The sequence below is a fragment of the Chinchilla lanigera genome, unplaced genomic scaffold, assembly GCF_000276665.1.
Source record: "Chinchilla lanigera isolate Chin_1 unplaced genomic scaffold, ChiLan1.0 scaffold00002, whole genome shotgun sequence".
NCBI classification, from domain to species: domain Eukaryota; kingdom Metazoa; phylum Chordata; class Mammalia; order Rodentia; family Chinchillidae; genus Chinchilla; species Chinchilla lanigera.
Genome location: NW_004955403.1, coordinates 24,188,093 through 24,208,235, shown reverse-complemented (window position 1 = coordinate 24,208,235; position 20,143 = coordinate 24,188,093). Strand labels below are relative to the sequence as shown.

Sequence of the window (20,143 nt, the reverse complement as noted above, 5' to 3'; positions counted from 1 at the left end):
AGTTCAGTTCCCGGTACCGGAGAAAAACCAAAAAAAAAAAAAAAAAAAAACACACCTCTATGCCATGAGGGGTTACTATTCAAGTAGGTTAAGATGCCGAGACAGGAAAGGGGAGAGAGCCTATGTGGGGGTAGTGGGCAGAAATGACAGACTGAGGATTTTATAGAAAGGCAAAATGCAACATGAGTTTTACAAGGTTGATAAGAAGCCAGATGTGTGGTATTCACCTGTAATCCTAGCACTGTGGGAGGCTGAAACTGGAGGGTCACATGTTCAAGCCCAGCCTGAGCAACTTAGCGAGGCCCTACCTCAAAATAATAAAAAGGGCTGGGAGTGTATTTCAAATTGAAGGACCTGGGTTCAATACCCAGTACTGAAGAAAAATAAAGATTAATGAGAATTAACCCTGGCTGGGGTTGGAAAGAACAGGCTTTATAATGGGAAAAACTTTTAAAAGCATGTAAAGGTTGGGGGGTTGGAGAGAGCCAAGGTCTTGCTCGATTAGAATATTCAAGGGGGACCTGGCAGGGAGGAGATGGGTAACAGATCTCAGGGTGTCTCACACCACAGTTAATAACTAAGGGTACCCCATAAGCCAACATTTCCAAAGTGTCTGTGATAGGGCACCACTTCCCTGGGATATCACTCTCTCAAAATAAGGGTCTTGGGATCCAGTAAACTTGAAATGACACTGCACTAAGCCAAACTGAACAGGCTTCTTTGCTGCAAGAAACATGAGAGCCCGTTAGGACTCTCCGTAAAGTTAGGGGTGCACAGGTGGGGACAGTGAGCTTCGGGACTGGCTACAGACAAACTACGGAAGGGGAGAGGAACAAGTAGTGCCGCACAGGTGAAAGATCTGTGCAAACGTGCCTTTCTGGACTCCAGCCACTCTTTCTTAAAGAGACACATTAAGCAACAAGCACACAAATGCAGGCAACAGGCTTACTTGACACCTGAATGCCCCTTTGGAAAACATCATATAATGTTCTGACATCGTCATAGAAGTACACCAATGGCTCGTCACTGTCAAGGAGCGTGGACCTTCGAGCGCCATCACTACCCTGTTGAAAAAGACAGAGAAATACATTAAAAATAAAAACCCTTTGACATGATGTTCTGATGGCTAAAGGAAGCTGATTACTGGGAGCATACACTCCCTCCCCTACTTACGTTTTTTGTGGCAGAAACACTTAAAATCTCCTCTCTTAGCAATTTTCAAATACATAATCCATTATAATAACTACAGTAATCATCTGGTATAATAGATTTCCTGAACCTATTCCTTCTGTTGTGCACCGTAAATACATGTAATTTCTGTCAGTTAAGCACACACGAATAAAAAGCCTAACATGCCCACATGGTATCCCTGTCACCCGCTACGCAGAGTGTATTCACTAAGTGAAGAAGGTACAGGACTTGCTGACGTGCTCATATAAATCAACTACTCACCTATGGTACAATAAATGCAGGTTTCAGAAAAGCAAAGCTAAGACAACACGGCCATGACAAGGATCGCTGGGGGGAAAACCATGGGGAGAGAAAAGTGGCTCACAGGCCTGTAGCACATATCCTACCAGACAAAGCTAAAAAGAGTGAGAGGACAACAGGAACATGCTACCGCCACACACACACACACACACACACACACAGTGACAATTCTCAGACCGCTGCATCAGTACCACAGAGGACAGCCCTGCTCAGATCTGGTGGAAAAGATACATCAGTTTTCCCACTATAATATCATCAACATTCTTCTTGAAATTATTTCTCCTGTTTCATCTCTCAGCAGCAGCAATATAATCCACTAGGAACTTCAGTGTCTTGGATGAGCAGAGACAAGCCTTTTTGGTTTTATTTGCAACCAAATGGACGGGGTACAGGTTTGAAGTCACTGAGCACCTTTCTCTAAACTGTCTTCATCTGTTGGTTCCTAGGCATATCTGCAATGTACATGAACTCCTTGCCACGGAGCGACGGCAACTCTCAGGCTCATGCAGCAGCAGGGGTAGCTGCTGAGCCCTCCTGGGCCCCCGAGATACTAGGAGGGGTCCAGGTATCCATAGGAACCTCAAATCAATTTTCTACAGACTGATAAAAGCTCAAGTTAGGGCCTACTTCTTTTAAACTACTTTTTTTTTTTGGGTATTTTTGGGGTTTTTTTGTTTTTTGTTTTTTGTTTTTTGTTTTTTCTCTGGTACCGGAAACCGAACTCATGACCTTGCGCTTGCCAGGCAGGCGCTTTGCCGCTGAGCTAAATCCCCAGCCCCCGGGCCTACTTCTTTTAAATTTCAGGGCAGGGCCTTCACATTTGCAAACATGAGACTCTTGGAAAATGAGACTGTAATGTAAGGACTTCTGCACCACAAGAAAGGATTGTACAAAAGGTCACTTCTGGCTTGAGGTTTGATGAAAGGAAACAGGGATGACTCCATGAAACAGGGGTCAAAGAGCAAGGTCTCAAAGAAAAGGGAGTCTGCACAGGAGAAAACAGCAGGGCTGGGTAGAGCCCAGGGAAGCACCAACACAGAGACCCTGAATAAGGGAATATATTTCATGAAATTTTTTGTGGAGGGGTTGTTTTTGCAGTGCTGGAAATCAAACACAGGAATTCATATACACCAGGAAACTGTTATGGCACATTCCCAGGTTGGATTTTTTTTAAAAAAATTAGGATTGTTCAAGCCTCATCCTATAAGCTTTTCCCTCTTTATAATTTATATTGCTGTTAAAAATATTTAAATAGTTCAAAAGTGTATCAAGGAAAAATGACTAGCACCAATAGTTTGGTAAGTTACTCTCAAACTTTCCCCTATGCTTATACATTTAAATATATTTTTTCAGTACCTGCGACTATACATGAGTGTTTAACTCTTTGTTTGTTTGTTTACATTACAAACCTAGGGCCTTGTGCCTACTGGGCAAGTACTCTATCCCTGAGCTACACCCACAGGCCTTGTTTACCTTTTCATCTGATATTGCAAATAGTTTTCAGGAATAAATATGACCCAATAATATATGCTAATCATCACACTATCTTCTCTATCTTGGCAGAAACTTTCTAATATCTATGTCACGATTGCAAGCACAATTATCAGCTATACTATAGTACTCTTATTTTTCTTTTAGTTTTTCTGAGACAAGGTCTCGCTATATAGTTCAGGCTAGCTTTGAACTCACTGTGTAGCCCAAGCTGGCCTTCAACTCATGGTGATTCTCCTGCTTCAGCCCCTAAGTGCTGGGATTTTATGAGTGTGCCACTATGTCTGGCTTAATATTGTACTTTAAAAAGCGAAGAAGTTACAGTTTATGTCATAAAGATGGAAAAATCTGTTTATTTTTGAATCAAACATTATTATTAATGTCAGTTAATTATGTGTCAGCTAAATAATGTCAGTTAATTATTATTAATGTCTGTTAATCTGAGTTTGTTCTTTTTCACGAAATGGAGATTCTCTATGTTCACTTCCAGGGTTTGCTTCAGTTAAATAAAATCACTGTTGCAAAATATGAATGTATAGACTATTAATCACATACCCAATAATGTACTAACCAAAAGTAAGTACTCCATGAACTCTATTTTTCCTTCAACAAATAGACTCAAATTCAGAAGCAATTTTGTAGTTTCCTTTTTTTTTCTGGTACCGGGAATCGAACTCACGATCTCGCACTTGCTAGGCAGGCACTGTGCCACTGAGCTAAATCCCTAGCCCTTGTAGTTTTCCAGTAAGCATCAGAAACCTCTTCAGTCTCGGTAAATCAAAAACATCTAGGGCACCAAGGCTAAGGTAGGAAGGGAAATGGAAAGGGCACAGAATGACAGAGACACCAGAAGAGTAAGCAGTGATAAAGACAAGAGGTGTGCATGGTGCACAAGAGCCAACTGCCACAAATCCCTTGCTCCAGGCCAGGGTTCTACCCACTCTGCTGCAGCCTAGAGGTACAGGCAGCCTGGCCAGCTGGGGAAGGCCTCATGACTCTGCTTAAGGTGACACCTCCCCTACCTCTCATCATGACATTAACTCACTCGGGTCATTTCTCATTAGAAGCTCTTTAAAGCAATACTGCTTTCTTCATTCTGCAGAGGGGTTCTTATCGCTATAAATGGGGCCAAAGGAAATCCAGTAAATAAGACATGAGTTTGTTCGCAAAGAGACTCCAAGGGGCACTGGCTGAGAAGAATATGGACGAACTCACAAAGGACAGGCAGGGGCTGGGGACGTAGCTTGGCAGCAGAGCACATGCCTGGCCCTAGAACCAAAGGGGTAGGTAAAAATAAAAGAAGAAAAGAAATGGACAGAAGGGAGTAGGCCTGGAACCAATGGAGCAAGAGTTCCTCCTAGAGCCTGTAGTCTAGGGGGCACTAGGCCCTTGTTAGCAAAGAGAAGTACTGAGGGTGAATCAGAAATTCTGGAGGTATGATCCAGCAATTAATGTTTCCGCAAGTTTGTCAGGGAATTCTGGTCCAGAGAAGCACCATCCTAGAGACACTGGGGTCTCCATGAGGAGTGTGGTAAAGAAGACAATGTTGTAGAAAGAAGTCTACAGGGCGTTTAAGCAGTGAGTGAGACAAGCCAGGGGAAAGACTACAGAGAAAACAATTTACATAGGCCTTAACCTGGGTAGTGGGATGGGAAGGGGTAAGGAAAGCCATGCTGCCACACCCCCAGTGCTACTCAAGCTAATACATGGGCTCTGACAAGTAACAGCAAAAAGGAATCCAAGAGCCAGGAAGACAGCAGTTCCCTCTGATCAGATGGAAGAGTGTGGGTTGAGAGGTAGGTCTGAGAAAAGAGACTAAGTTTAACTTGGATACGGAGACTATGTCCCTGTCAGAAAGACCAACTGTTCTGGTCAACTTCCCAATTTTCATTTTGGGAAGCACTGGTCTAGAGGATCATTTCATAATAAACTTTTAGCTAACTAATAGTGGTTAGCTTTGAGTTTTTGCGGTATATGATCTTCAGGACTTTGAGAAACATGGAGGTAAAAACTGACAAATGAAAGTTCAAAAAATTATTGTATCTCTAATAAAGCCACACCACCATCCTGATAACACAATCTGGGGACAAGATATTATTCTAATGAGCAATTAATAAATAGCAAAAGCCTGAAAACAAGCACTAAATGAGATTATGTGCCAAAGAGAGATACTAACTTAACAGTACAAATAAAACTGGATAAAACGTCACACTGTCATTAAATTGTAAGTATTCCCTATAATTCTGGGAAGAGTATGAATGCAGTTAGGGAAGGACACTAAGAAATAAATCCTGTGCTTTGAAATATGTTGCTCTATGATATGGTTACATATTCTCCTAAAGAATCATTATTTTTGACATGCATTAAGTGTTTCCTTTGCTCCTGAATGAAATGTTAAACGCTTAGTGTCTGCAACCCTAGCTCTATTGCAAGCCCAGACCGCACCCTGCAAAATTCCAACAACCAGAGCCCAAAGTATCTAATGTGTAAAACACAGAGCCACTTCAGAAACGAGGCACTCAATTGCTTAGTTATCCAACTCAGGTGGCTATTTCTAGGAAGATCTGAAATGAAAAATACCTTAAGTGTGGCCCTCTGATATATCCTGCTGGGGTGGGTGGGGGGCTTTCATTGTGGTTAAGTAGCCAACCTGATCAGTCATTAAGACTGAGTCAGGAAGAATTACGGATCTTTTTTGTCTTCTGTTGCAGACCCCTTTAATGAAGTTATAGTTTTCCCAGTCTAAAAAAAAAAAGAGGATGAATCAAACACACTACTTTCAAGTCACTGCTCACTAGCACATTCCCAACGTCGAATACAAGCTGAGGGTCCTGAGGTCAGTCTCTCCTTGTGCTGAGTGAGGAAATAAAAGCTGAGGTTGAATTAGGCTGAATTAGGAGACAAAGGTCAAGTTCCCCTTCAGAGCAATGGCTGGGAAAGGCAGGGGCAGGAAAACAGGGAGCATCACTACGCCAGAGGTTCTCAGGACCAGAACTTTTGTCGCATTTCATATAAAGAGGAACCCATGTTGTTGAGCTATTCTGTGCCACACATAATTACATGCAAAAGCAAATTGCATCCCTGAGGATTTTTTAGGGGCAGAAAGGCCCTAGCTTTATAAAGTGTGGTCTCATTCATCCCAGTCTATAAAATGGGGATCTACAGGCCATAACAGCTAACTGCCTCTTGGGTTACCATTTTTATCTCTCTAAGGAGAGGAATTTCGGTGGAAAGAGGGAGGAGGGGAAAGTGAGAGAGAAGGGAGAAGATAAAACATGAGAAGAGTGAAAGAAAGGGAAGAGGCCAAGTAGTATCTAATGAGACTGCAGAAGACTTGGCTGGATCGTAATGCTAAATCCATCTACGGGGGAAATGCAGCATGAGGAACCACGGTGCAACAGATAAAAATGACTTCGTAGTCCTTCCACCACCTCAACGTGGAGCACATTCCTCCCAGCGTTTCTATTTTATCAACCTCTTTCTGGACCAATAACATCTACTTCTTTTTCTAATTATTTTTATTAGTATGTGTTTGCAGTACATTTTACGATCATCTTGGGGAGTGGGCACATGTATGTAATACAGATTATTTCTTTTTTAATCCCCTCCCCACCTCCTCTTCCAATTCCCTCTTCCCCCTTTTCAGTCTTGTTGATATTATTAATCTGAGTTCATGTTTCTGACATATAGTGTTGATATTTACTGAGGATGTTAGGAAGTTATAGTTTTCCCAATCTAAAAAAGTTATGAAGTTATAGTTTCCCAGTCTAAAGAAAAAAAAAAAAAAGATGATGAATCAAATACACTACCTGTACATGGCTTATCTTTCTTCTATTTATTTCCCCATCCCTTACCCTACACCCTTGGTTCCACGGCCCCCTTCCTATTTGCAAAAGATCATCTCCTTGTTTCCGTCTCCCCCTTCTTTATTACTCTCATTGCTTGAACTTTGCCTTACTCAAATGAGAGATACCATGTGGTATTTAAGCTTGTGTGTCTGGTTTATTTCACTCAACATTATATTTTCCTATAAATTATATTTTTTCTATAAAAATATATTATTATATTTTTTCTATAAATGTCTCAAATTTGTCCTCCTTTATAGCCATGCAGCATTCCATTATATATAGATACATTTTCTTTATTCAATTAGGTATACAGGCTGCTTCCAGGATTTCCCCATTAATGAACTGTGCTGCTATAAACATTGGTATGCATGTATCACTGTAGTATAGTAGTGGTAAAGCAATGGCACATGTGCTACAGTGGGCACACAGAGCCCCCCCCCTTTTGGCATGTGAGCCAAGTTGCCCCGGCATTGCCTCAGAAGCTGAGCATCACATAACAGTGTACATAGGGGCCATATGTATGCTCTGAAAGTATTAGCAGTGCCAGGTGATGACATCCTGAGCCGTAACTCATTAGTTACAACTCCTCCAAGCTTTTACATGGCCAGTCAGTATTCAAGTTTAATTGCCGTGTTAGCACTTTATAATAAATAAGTGGATTTTGAGTTGTATTCTGGGCACTCAGTCTCTAAAAGGTTCGCCATTACTACTGTAGGGCTATGTCTTAAGCTCACTGGAGAAGATACCTAGAAGAAGGCCAGCGAGGTCATATGGAATTTCTAATTTCAGTTCTTTGAGAAGTCTCCATACTGATTTCATAATAGTTGCACTAGTTTACATTCCTACCAGCATTAAAGGAAGGTTCCTTTCCCACCACAGCCATGCCAGCATTCATTATTGTTTGTTTTCTTAATGACTGCCATTTTTTTCTCAAGTAGGATAGAATCTTACTATTGTTTTAATTTGCATTTCTCTAACATTTTTTCATATATATGTTGACTATTTGTACTTCTTCTGTGGAATGTGTGTTCATTTCTCTTGACCATTTCCTGAGCAGGTCTTGAATTTTAGGTGGTTTTTTTTTTTGAGTTCTTTATATATTCTAGATATTAGTGCTCTCTCTGAAGAGTAGCTGGCAAATTTTTTCCCATTCTGGAGGTTGTCTCTTCACTCTTCACTAATAGATTCTTTTGCTGTACAGAAGCTTTTTGTCCGATATAATCAATTTGTAGCTTCTTGCTGTTCTTTCTCATGCAACTGAAGTTCTGCTTAGAAAATCATCTCCTATGATTTTCTAAAGACATCTATGTCACCTATGAAGACACCTATGTCTTCAAGTGTTTTACCTAGTGAATCTTCCAGTGGACTTAATGTTTAGATTTTTGATTTTGATTTGAAAGCATACCCTAGAGGAAAGATAGCCTATTCAACTAGTGGTGCTGGGAAAACTGGACAATTGCAGAAGACTGAAACTGGACCCACATCTCTCACTGTGCACTAAATTACTTCATTTTATAAGCAGTACAAAACTGCTTTTCCATCCAGTGACCTTTCAGAGAGGGTCTCTGGCCATCAGCCTCCATACCCAACAATACTAAATCTTGATACAGCAAACTAGGTCTTCTGAAGATTCAGAGACAGTGGGAGCAGAGGAGGGAGCAGGGAGTAAAAGTGATTAAGATCTGATGTGTGTAGGTACCAATAATTCATGGGCGTTCATGTGACAGCTACACAAACGTAATCATTTTGTATTACAAATGTGTAAAAAAGAAACTAAAAAAAAATAAATACCAATCTGTGAACAGACTCCTTCATACTCCCACAACAGGTCCTGGATGATGATGGACGGGATGTTTAAATGATGCCTGGACCCCCACAATATCCTGAACTGCCACAGTCACAGGGCCACAGCGAACCTCAGCCTCACCTTTCATGCTCACTATTTACCAGTATTCAGCTAGGATTTTTGATTATTCAGTGCTTTCCTCTAGTCCTTAGAGCCTTTTTCCCCCTGTTGTCACTACTCATGCTCCAGTTTCTAACTCCTGAGGACCCCATTATCCTGATCCGAGGATTTGCTTAGGGAAAGTAGAAGTTAGGGGGCAGGAGCCCGATATATCACTTAGCAAAATACCTCATCACCGTAAAAACTCAGTCAGCTACAGGAGGGAAAATATCACCCACCCATCTCAATGAAAAGGGAGAAAATTTGAAGTCACAAAATCTAATTCTCACAAACACACAATGTTCCAGCAAAACAGGATTATGGCCTATAGAATTTTTACCTGTGAGACATTTAGAATACACAAGGCATTCTGCTTTGCCTCTGTCTAATCTAAATGGACCAAATCTTCACTTCCCCCCTTTTGTCACCTGGCTTTTTGGGTATGGGTGTGCAGAGGGATTTTGTTAAGAAGCACTGACAGGGGCTGGGGATTTAGCTCAGCAGCACAGCGCCTGCCTGGCAAGCACTACATCATGAGTTCAATTCCCGGTACGGGGTGAGGCGGGGGAGCACGGACAGCCAATATTTGCCATTTTTCATGTGGCACTAGTTGGTCCCACGTGGGGAAGCCATTTAAAAACTTAAACTCTACAGCACATGTTTCTGTGATGTATGTGTGCATAAGTTCCTCCTCTAATGAGGCCTGTGAGAAGTGGCATTGTTTGTAAAATCGCATTATGTTTTCAGTCCCATTTTATCATATTCCTACGCAATGGACGTTAGCTTTTTCTTCCTGATTAAAGGGAAACAAAACAAATAGTGTGTTTTTTTTTTTTTAAATAACAACCTCTTTCTTTCCTTGAATTCCTAAGACAGCTACTTAATGCTGCTGTGGTCTGCTCTTGGCACAAAGGCCCAAAGCTCTGCCTCCAGTTCTCTGTAATTTCTGCCCCTCACCTTCAGAGCAGCTGCCTGGGCCGTCAGTGCTCCTTAGGGGCACTCACACTTCTTGCACTTCCTGCAAATCCCGTCACTTGCTGGATGTGTTTTTAAGTCAGCAGACAAACCTTACCAACACTGTAAACTCAACCACCTACAATGCGAGCATAGTAAGAAATAAGAAAATAATTTAGAAAGGTTTCACAGAGTTTGTTTTATTAAAGAGCTCGTTAAGTTTTAGAAAAGGCGCTCACATCTTTATTTGTGATATCACGTGATTATTTGTGATCAAGATCAGGGACAGTCTCTAGGGGACAGGGGTTGGGGAGCCTGTGATTACAAAAGAGGGGTGAATGAGAGCAAACGCCTAAGCACAGTCAAGGAGGACCGACAGACATGAAGCCAGAGCAGCAGACCTGGAGACTCTTCTGAAGTCTCAACGTGCACATCTAGCTGAATACAAAGCTGATAACTATTTTCTGTTCCAAACCCTCTGGAGGTGAGAGTTCCGTTTATATTTATAAATGACCACATAAATCATATTATGTCATATTTACAGACATCTGCAGAGATAGCTACTACTGTTCCTAATATCACTCCCTCTCTCTTAGTGCTCACCTCCCATCTGACTCAAAATCATCTGTCTGATGCCCCCCTGAATAGCTGGCTCTCACATGGACCCTGGTGTCCATGACAGTCAGCGATTCCAGCCAACTCCACCTGTCCTTCCCCAGGCTTACCCCTAAACATGTGCCTCATAGCACCATTTACTCTTGCCTAAAAGGGCTCCTGGGACCAGATCTGGCCCCAGATTTGGCTCATGGGATCTCAAAATGGGCTCCTGGGACCAGATTTGGCCCCAGACATTCAAATCCAGGAGGGAATAGACATTTGAGGGGTTTCTAACATTGTTACCTCTAAAGGCCTCCACAAGTCTGCATAAAAACTTATGACTCAATGACACACTCTCTTCCCTTGCACAAATTGCTTATGCCAGTTTATAAATGAGCCTATATATGTATAAAAATTGGTTATGTGGTGAAGAGTGATTCTATCATCCACATGGGAAAATCCTCCTCTAAGAAACACTCCGTACACTATGAAGAAGAATCCGAGTCCTTGTTGCAGTGAAAACATGAAGTGAGAAGTCTGGGGCTTGTCTGTGAAGCCATGGCATTGAGAGACCCTCCAGAGGGTTGTGACTTTTGAATTTTAAAACCACTACAGACTGGGGATACTGCATTTGGCTTCTTTCTTTCAAGTTCTTGCCTGAAGTGAACTTTTGATGGCATATATTGATTGCTTTTACTTAAAGATGACTCCTACCCTGCCACAACAGAAGGAGACCTACACATTTCTTCCCAGTGGCCTGTAGGCTTCAGAAAGCAGAAGCCTGTTCTGCTCTGGCACTGTGCACATCACATGATAGAAACTCAAGCACCAGCTGAATGAATACATTTCTGGTGACTACTCTCTGTGACTTGTGGAGGATTACATTCAAAGTTTCACATTCTCCATGTTAGACTGACTTTCTGGAGCACATGATTAAAATACTAAGGCAAGCTGTTAACCATATACAGCCCAACACATGGATTTGTAAGTTTCAATCTTTCATGCAAATCACCCAGCGGTAAGGTGAGGGACATTAGACTAATGATTTTGAGCCAGATGACTTGAATGTTATGATATCATCTAGTGTGAAACTGAGCTTTCCTACTTGGAAACAAGTTATCCCCAAAGAACCGGTTCTGCATATTAAAACATCTGAATCCACACTTAAACCAAGCTCTACTAACAAGCCTAGACACTGACTCAGTTAATAGGCTAACTGGTTTAGTCATTAGAAGTAAATTTTTAATCAAAGTTTTCATATTCTTAAAATTAAGTTTTAGACCAAGGGCAGATAAGTAGCGTAATTTTATTTGCTGTAATTCATTCCATTCTCTAATGTTTGGGAAAAAAAAAAAACAATAAAAAACATGCGTTTTCATTTAAATACCTTATGACCTGTGGCAGTTGTCAAAAATCCTGCTGACCTGATGTGAACAGTATATCATCTCGATGCCTGTATCACATCTCTCCACGATGAAAGGAACTCACATATTCTTTCTAGTCTCTTCTTTAGCAGTTAGTGTCGTTTGCATCTATGTTTTATAAAGACTTGAATCTTAAATCCCTTGAATCTGATAGGCAGGCCTACAAACCCAGCAGCACGAAGTTCTGCTCTGACTGCATCTGTGTGTGACCTGGTTCAGGATGAGAGGATTCAGGAAGGGCAGAACTGCTCAAATTTTCACAGCTCCATGCCTCTCTTCCCTTTCCTACCAAGTCCTCCCCTCCCACTGATCCCTGACCTTCCCCAAGATACAGCAACAGCATCGAGGCTCCATTTCCTATCCTACCTGCCCCTCCTGCTCCTCTTTCCACCACGGCCTTCCCAGTCCTGTGCCCGCATATTTAGTTTCCAAAACACCTGCTCCTGAGTTCTGCGGTTCTAGCTACTGATTCTTCAGTTTTACCTGGACTGATCTAAATTTCCCTTATCCTTTCTTAAACCCTCCCCTGAGTCCTACTTATAATACACAATTTTCCACTACTATAATAAAGGCAGCCTAAAAACAGTTCCAGATCTGCCACCAGCTGGGTTATACAATTTCATCTCTTCAGGTTCCGTTTTCTCATGTGTGAAATGTGAGGGTTAAAAGAGAGAAAGAAGGAAAGTAACACTGACCAGACACTGCAGGTCTGGCGAGTCTTCTTGCAATGGTAAAGGGAGGGAGGGACAGTCACCTGTGTGTTCCAGATGAAGAATATAAAGTTCGCAACAGGTAAATGTGCCCAGGGCTTCCTGGTGTCAGCAGAGGGACTGGCCCAGCCCTGCCACAGCTCTCTCCTCCTGGAATCCTTCAGGTATCAATATGCTCTTGTCCTTGCCTTAACGGCAGCACCAGAGCCTGGGCGCTAACCAGCCCTAAAAGCTCTCAAGTCACACCAGGAAAGATCACCTGCATTAGAGAAACGTGGGGCTCTCGATCACAGGGAATGAACTGGGACAAGATGACCCAGGAAATCTCACACTGAAATATCAAAGTATTTTAAAAACCAACCAACCAATCCCACAAAACCTGCTTCATCCTCTGCTCATGGCACAGACCTCCTGAAGATGCATGCTGCTCTCTGACCTGCAGGGAAAGCTGGCCCTCAGGTCACTGCTGCAGACTGAGGACAGCAACTGTACACACAGAGACAGGGCCCAGGAAATGTGGGCCGGAATCAAACCATGCGTGCAAGTTCACAGCAGGCGTTTTGCACTCTGGTCCTGACTCCAGTTGCCCTGTCCATGCTATAGGTCATCACCACCTTTCTTGCACTGGCCCAAGCCTGAATGCTAACACTGTCTTAGGACCCTTAGAATCCACAGGAAATTTCAGAGGGTGCAACTTATATAGAACCTCAGTGCTGCTATGAAGACAGTGGAGCTAGAAAACAGCCAGTGTGGGCCATGATGAGAAGCAGCCATACCAAAAAGTGCAGCCTCTTCCCCTTTTAACACCCATGGGAAGTGACAGGAAGATGATGATAAAACCTGTGTGAGACAGGGAAGGAGAAGAGTAGGAACTGGCAAATGGTGTTCACTTGTTTTCAAAGTAGAAATGAAGCAACATTTCATTCTGGCAGTCAGGTCCTAAAATAGTACCAGACACACAGGAATTTCATCAGTATCTTATGAAATAGAGCTCCTTGTTCCCCATGATACAGGTTCATGCAACAGAGCTAAGCACCTGTTATTACCAAGCACCAAAACTCTAAAGCACTTTTTTTTTGAGACAGGGCTGGTCTTGAACTCACGGCGATCCTCCTGTCTCAGTCTCCGGAATACTGGGATTACAGGCACACACCACCATGCCGTGCTCCACAGCACTTTTAAATTTAAATGTGTACACTCTCTGAAATGCAAGTTCAGCATCTTAGAAACCTAAGACCTATAAATTTTGAAAACCAGAGCTAGATCTATGTCTAGAAGGAAAGAGAAAAGTCAGCATACCTATACTCACATACTGGACAGTAAAATTGTAGATTTTAATTTTTTCTGCTAATCTATAATTTTTAATTGTTCTACAATATAATTATTTTATTAAGACATAATAACTTTATGCTAAGCTGGAACTTAAAAATCACATTGTGAGAGCTGTCACGATTTCTCATATAAGAATGAGGCATTTCTTATAGTTATAGCTAAATTATAAACATTTAAACTGCGCCCTTGCCAAATACCCCTCTCATAGTGATGGCAAAACTACTGTGGTACTCCTGGTACTCTACAGAAAAGGAAGAATGCCAAAGCCTCACACCAATATAGTAGGAAAAGTTACACTCTCATCCTTATGGGTATGTGATTAGCTGAGATAGGATGTTAGGTACACACCTTTACCTTCTCAGTAGAAATAAAGTGTAAAGCCAACTTTGCTCAGTAGTTCACTCATTCTATATTTACATAGGTATATATGATATGAATTAGACTGATATATCTTTACATATTTTAAGAATTCATCGAAAGTGAATCCAAGAACTTGCCTAAAATAAAACCAAGAACAAACACCCCACAAATAACAAAAAGCTACTAATCAAGCCAGGAATTGTACATTCTTCCTCTAGGGCAATTAATGCAGAAGAAATTGGAGAGGGCCTTTCACCTCTCCATCTAAAGACAGTAAATAAGACAATTCTCTTTCAAAACATCCTTCTGCACATATGTTGAAAGGGATAAACACTGAAAAGTAATCCTTGCTTAGAGGAAAGAAGCAACTACACAGCATTGAGCAGGTAAAGCATCAAAAGGACAGAGAAGTTGGCTTCTTCAGTTTTTAGTTTTTTGGTTTTTGTCTGTTAATGTTCCTTGAAAAGAGATGAAGAAGGGAGAAAGGTAGAGCAGGAACACTAAGGAAAACAATACTAAAAGAGTCCTGAGGTTACCCTATGCCAGTGGTGGCAAACCCATGGCACACGTGCCACAGTTGCTGTTTGTTATCACTGCAAGCTCTAAAAGGTTCCCCATCACTGCCACCCTAGCTTAAAGCCCTAATTATATATGCTCTAGTTTAATTTCCAATAACTAGGAGAGCATGATCTTCATTCTTCCCAAGTCATATGTAACCATGACACTCAACAATTAAAGCTAAGATGCCTTTTGAATGTTCTTGTTTCTCTGCTTCCTGTCCCAAGTGCTATAGCTACATTACTCTGGAAAGTTCCTACCCTTGGCTTATCTGTTGTGACATCCCAGAGTCGTTTCAGCAGTTCGACAGTGATTTTTAACTATCCTATGTGCCACAAATGTAATTCTTCATCCTACAACATTTGGTGATTCTCTTTCTTACTTAATATCACATCTGTGAGGACTGGGACTCTGTGCTGTCTTTTCCACTGGTGAATCCTCTGTGCCACCACAGAGCCTAGCGCAAGGGAGAAGCTCATGGTGCTTTCCGGTATAATATTCTGGTGACTATGACGGCACAACAGACTTACTTGGCCTCTTCTGTCTCTGTGCCCTATATTTTGGCTTCTACTTCTGTTTGTTGAGCACACTGATGTTTACAAAGTTTCCCCACAAATACTTGGTTGTGATTATGACCTTGATCAATATCACCTTCAACAGGGCTATGCTAATCAGAGGAAATGCAGAGGAAATTTGGGATGCAGGCTGGGGCACCCACTTACCGCCACTTCCACTGACTGCATGGAGAGGTCACATGGTGGCTTCAGGGCCTTGGGCCTTGTGGCATACCAGAAAGTGGTGAGCGCAGCAAAAGCTCCGAAGCCCATCAGTGTGTTGGTAGGAAGTGTGCGCATGTACTGCCGAAGGTCAACCAGCTCTGGCAGTCGAAAGTACTGGAGTAACTCGTGGGCTTGCATGGTCCCGTCCTGATGATGCCTGGGGGTGGGTTCTGTCAGAAGAGAAAGATGTCACTTTCATCCCGGGCGGCAGAACTCCTCTCCAGAATTCCCAAAGCGTGACCACCTAACTCTGTATGGCTGGCTGACCAATCAAGGCATTAAATCTACAGCCTCAGGGTCCAGGTCCTTTTCTGGCTATCAAATTTCATTTTTCTAAGAAACACCTTCAGGAATTCACTTTTGTTCTATTTCTCCATTATCTTGTATATAAAAAAAGGAAAACAACGATCATCTTGCTTTCATTAGTTACATTAAAAAGATTTTACTCAAAGAGGATGCTTGTCATAAAATGCTCAGTAAGTGGTACATGCTCCTACTCTCTTCCCTGACAGCATCTCCGTTCTCTCTACCTAATCAAATACACTCAATTCTCATTACCAAGGGTAGTGGAGACACAGCTGAGGAGGAACAAATAAGCCTGAGCCACTAAGAACCATCAGTTTCTGTTTCTTCCAAGAGATCTCAGAACAGGTCCTCCAACTGGTAAAACAGACCAAGCCAAATTTCAACACTTCCCTCACTTTCCCGGTGCTTTTCAAAGGTGACATATAAATGCAAGGAAACCACAGGCGACTATTATGATTAGATCATTTTTAAACTATTTCCCAAGATGTTATATTCAACATAAATGAATAAATTGGTGTGCATCACCTTTAAACCAAGTATCAAATATCCAGAGAGAAATTTTACTGTAACGTTTGAGAAAAGGTACAAAATAGTAACTAAGATTCTAGTTCTGGAATCAAATCCTGCTTTCCAGCTTATTAGCTGCACAAATTACTTTACCTCCCTGTACCTGTCTCCTCATCTATAAATGGAGATGAAAGCAATATCCATCTCCCTGGGTTTTGCGAACACTAAATGATTCACATAAAGACTTCTGGATGGTGCCACACACCAGTAAGTGCTCAATATAAACGTTAGATATTGTTATGATTTCCTCTACCAGTGCTCTTGTGATTCATCCTGAGTGCAGAACCGTCAGTTACTCAGGTAAAAAAAAAATGATGCCTACAGTTTACAAATAAAATCAAGAAGCCAAAACACAAAGCCAAATTAGATGAATAACTTGATAAATATCAAAGCCCCAAATTCAATGTTAGAATTTACATATAGACTAGTCTAAAATTAAATATGCACTACAGGTACTAGGGATAATCCTAAATTAAAAGTTACTGATGAACAACTGCTCTAAATTTTGGTAGCAAAGGTAAGGAAATAACACAAGTGAGCTGACAGACTTCTCAAATGCTCCTCAGCAATGCAACAAGCACTCACAGTGTAAGTTCAGATGGTATTTGTGAGCTACTTACTATATAAGCTTTTTAACAGCTAAGTCACAAAACTGAGAAGATTTTTTTTCTTTTTTTAGAGTAGAAATCTTGCATTTAAATTTAAGTCTATAATGTGTGTGTGTGTGTATATATATATATATATATATATATATATATATATATATATCTTTTCCCACAGAGTAGCAGCATGTTGGGCTATTTTTACTGACCAGTAATAGCACAAGTCCCAACAAAATCCATTTGCCCAGATCATTCAGTCTTGTGCTACCACAGCTCTGGGTTAAGAATACACATTTAGGGGCTGGGGATTTAGCTCAGCGGCACAGCGCCTGCCTGGCAAGCGCAAGGTTGTGAGTTCGATCCCCGGTACCAGAAAAAAACAACAACAAAAAGAATACACACTTGCTTACTCACAGTCACACCTACAACACACACACACACACACACACACACACAGAATATCAAGGTATTACATGACAACACAGAACAGATAAGTAAATATCTTCAGGTTATAATTCTAGACAGAAAGAATCAGCACTTACAAAACCACTCACCATCTGTGCCACCGACAGCTGACTGCTAGGTGACACGCCACTGAAGAAAGAAAAAAGGGCAGTGAAGCTGGGGGTGGGGCAGGGGCTAGAGAAGCTCAGCCAGAGCTTACCCGGCCTGCCAAGGTCTTTTAGGGCATTAGTCACATGCTGAGTCCTACACTGCTGCCCACTGGGCTAAAGGTAACTAGCAGACAAAATCCATACTTGACTTCTCAGGAGAACAGAGGGTGGAGGATGGGCCAATGAGGAGCTGGGAGCAGAGTCACCCCACTGCTCCACCCATGGGCAGGGACCGGCACCAGTGCTACCAGCACCAGTTCTGCAAACAGACACTGTTTTCTTTTTGCTCAGCTTCCCAGTAGGAAGAAACAATGGGCACATTTTAAAATCACTAAAGGAAGGATAGCGCATTGGGTATGATGTCTAACCAACATGAGGCATACCCAGAAAGAAAGAGACTGCCAAGAGTACATTCACAGCAGATTTATTCTAAATGAATTCATAGGAATTGAGCTATTTCTGTCACTTTGCATATTTGAGTGCCTACTGTCTGCCAGGCACTGTCCTAGAAGCTGGACAGGTAGCAGTGCTAATGACAGGGTCTAACTTTCAATGGGCTAACCATCTAGACGCACAGATATGAAATTAAACAGGCAAAGCCTGCCAGGCATCAGCGGGAGACTTCAAGGATGAGCAGGCAAATCAAGTCTAGGTCTTCTTGGCACTGAGCAGTGAGACTGCACACGTCCTGCAACTCTACAAATAAAACGACCTTAAAAATCTAATGTGCCAACTTGCCCTGCCCTCAAATCACTCCACCTTCTTGCTGTCTTACTATCCTGCAACACTCCAGGTGTGAACAGGAATACCCACCTCTTACATACACACCTTTCCCTTCTCTCTTCTTTTACCAATGTCCCAGAAGTAGTTTTCATAAAATCTAGATTGAATTGATAGAGGTTGTTCAATAGAATCACACCCCTGAGTGAAAAAAGACAAATAATTCCTCTCTAAACAAATACAATCATACACAGGGGGTTAATGTGTTTATGCTAAGCAGGATCAGCGAAACTATGAGCTGCATCATGCTAACAAAGTTTAGGGGAAAAACTGAAAAACCTCAGAAAATTATAAACTTAAAAGCATGCATGCAAGAGCATTTTATTAGATGTGAATCTATAATGCCAAGCACTTAAATTCAGCCAAATTCTTATATTTAGCGGTGATAATGACAAGCTATGACAGTTTCATCCTTGCCTCTTAGCTGGCAGCCAGGTAACAAGCTGCAATCCAATTTCACTGAGCAAACTGGTTAATGCCCTTCATAGGAAAATACAGTCTATGCACAGAGAACTAAGAAAGTGCCTCATTTAGAGCTAAGTAAAGAACAAAACTCTTCAGCATGAAATGGACAGATTTATAAATCTTTTTCCTTCTGTTTAGCTGCTGTTAAGGAAAGGGTATCCGGCTATTTAAAAATGGAGGCAGACCTACAAAGAAAACTGGACAGATTAACCTTTACTGGGTATATGTGAACATAAATGTCATGTTTTAAGATTCAGTCCTAACAACTCTCCAAGAAGCTGTAAGATTGATGTACTTGCTAATAAATGGTTAAAACTCAGTGACAGGTTTGTCCATATTTCAGTGGTGTTCTATTGGATTTTTAAAATTTTTTCAAAAAATTTCCATATCATCATCTAAGGAAGTAAATACCCGAGGCACATAAATCACGCTGCTGTTGCTAAGAATATGATTCAGTTGGCTTAAAGGCTTAGGAAGCCAGTATTTCTCCACAGAAAACAGACAAGTCTACTGACAGCCAACTTCTCCTTCCTCTACACTTACTCCTATGCACCTTCCTCCCGCCACTTACAAAAAGTGTTTGCTCAGCTGGGTCCCTGGAATTGCCTATGAAGCTGGAATCTCAAATCGCAGCATGATAGGAACGTAACAATAATCAGGGACATCTGGCACAAACCCAGCATAAAGAACCAGAGTGAGCAGAAGATGCCTTTAAATAGATGCGAGTAGAAGTAGAGGTAGCAGGGTGGGGGTAATAGAAACTGGATGGCTCAACCTCCAGGAAACAGGAATCCTTGCCTACAACCAGCATTTCCTTAGGGTTTGGGATTTTCATGTCTTGCCCCTTACTGGTACATCACAATAGTAAAATGATAAAAAGGAAGCCAGGGATTTAAAAGCCTTCTTCAAGATGTCTGTCAGGAACAGGGTGCCATCCTGAGTCTAAATCCAATCTCCATGAATGACCTCTGCTGGGCCACTGACCTTATCTATTACAAATATCCATATAGTTACCTGAGCAAGGCCCATTCAGGACACCCCAGATTAGGAACCACAAGAGCTGGTTCTGAGGGTCTTTCCAGAAGCAACACTCCATGGTTTTGTGAGATCTACACCTGAGATCCATCTAAACTCTCAATGCACATAAATGCTAGCATTTATCCTAGCTCCCAGGGCCCTGCACATGTGGGTTCACAGCTCACACCTCTTGCCACTATGTTTACGTTATGAAAAAAGTGGCTGAAAGAGGAGACTCACAAGGGCATCATTCTCTAACCACACACACACATACACACACACACACACACACACACTCCTGAA

General features: G+C 41.8%; 1 protein-coding gene across 3 annotated transcripts in view; it reads right to left on the bottom strand.

Annotated features, from left to right (window-relative positions):
- Positions 1-17,562, bottom strand: part of Acsl1 (acyl-CoA synthetase long-chain family member 1) — a 44,681-nt gene extending 27,119 nt beyond the window's left edge. For 2 of the 3 annotated variants that reach the window (XM_013513016.1, XM_013513022.1), the window contains exons 1-2: positions 15,433-15,659; positions 950-1,064 (exon numbers count right to left, since the gene is read on the bottom strand). In XM_013513016.1, coding sequence (XP_013368470.1) covers positions 950-1,064; positions 15,433-15,627 — 310 coding nt within the window. In that variant the 5' untranslated portion in view covers positions 15,628-15,659. Of the gene's footprint in view, positions 1-949; positions 1,065-15,432; positions 15,660-17,518 lie in introns of those variants that run through there. The other variant, XM_005373482.2, reaches the window with a different exon arrangement.
- Positions 17,563-20,143: the final 2,581 nt, after the last annotated feature.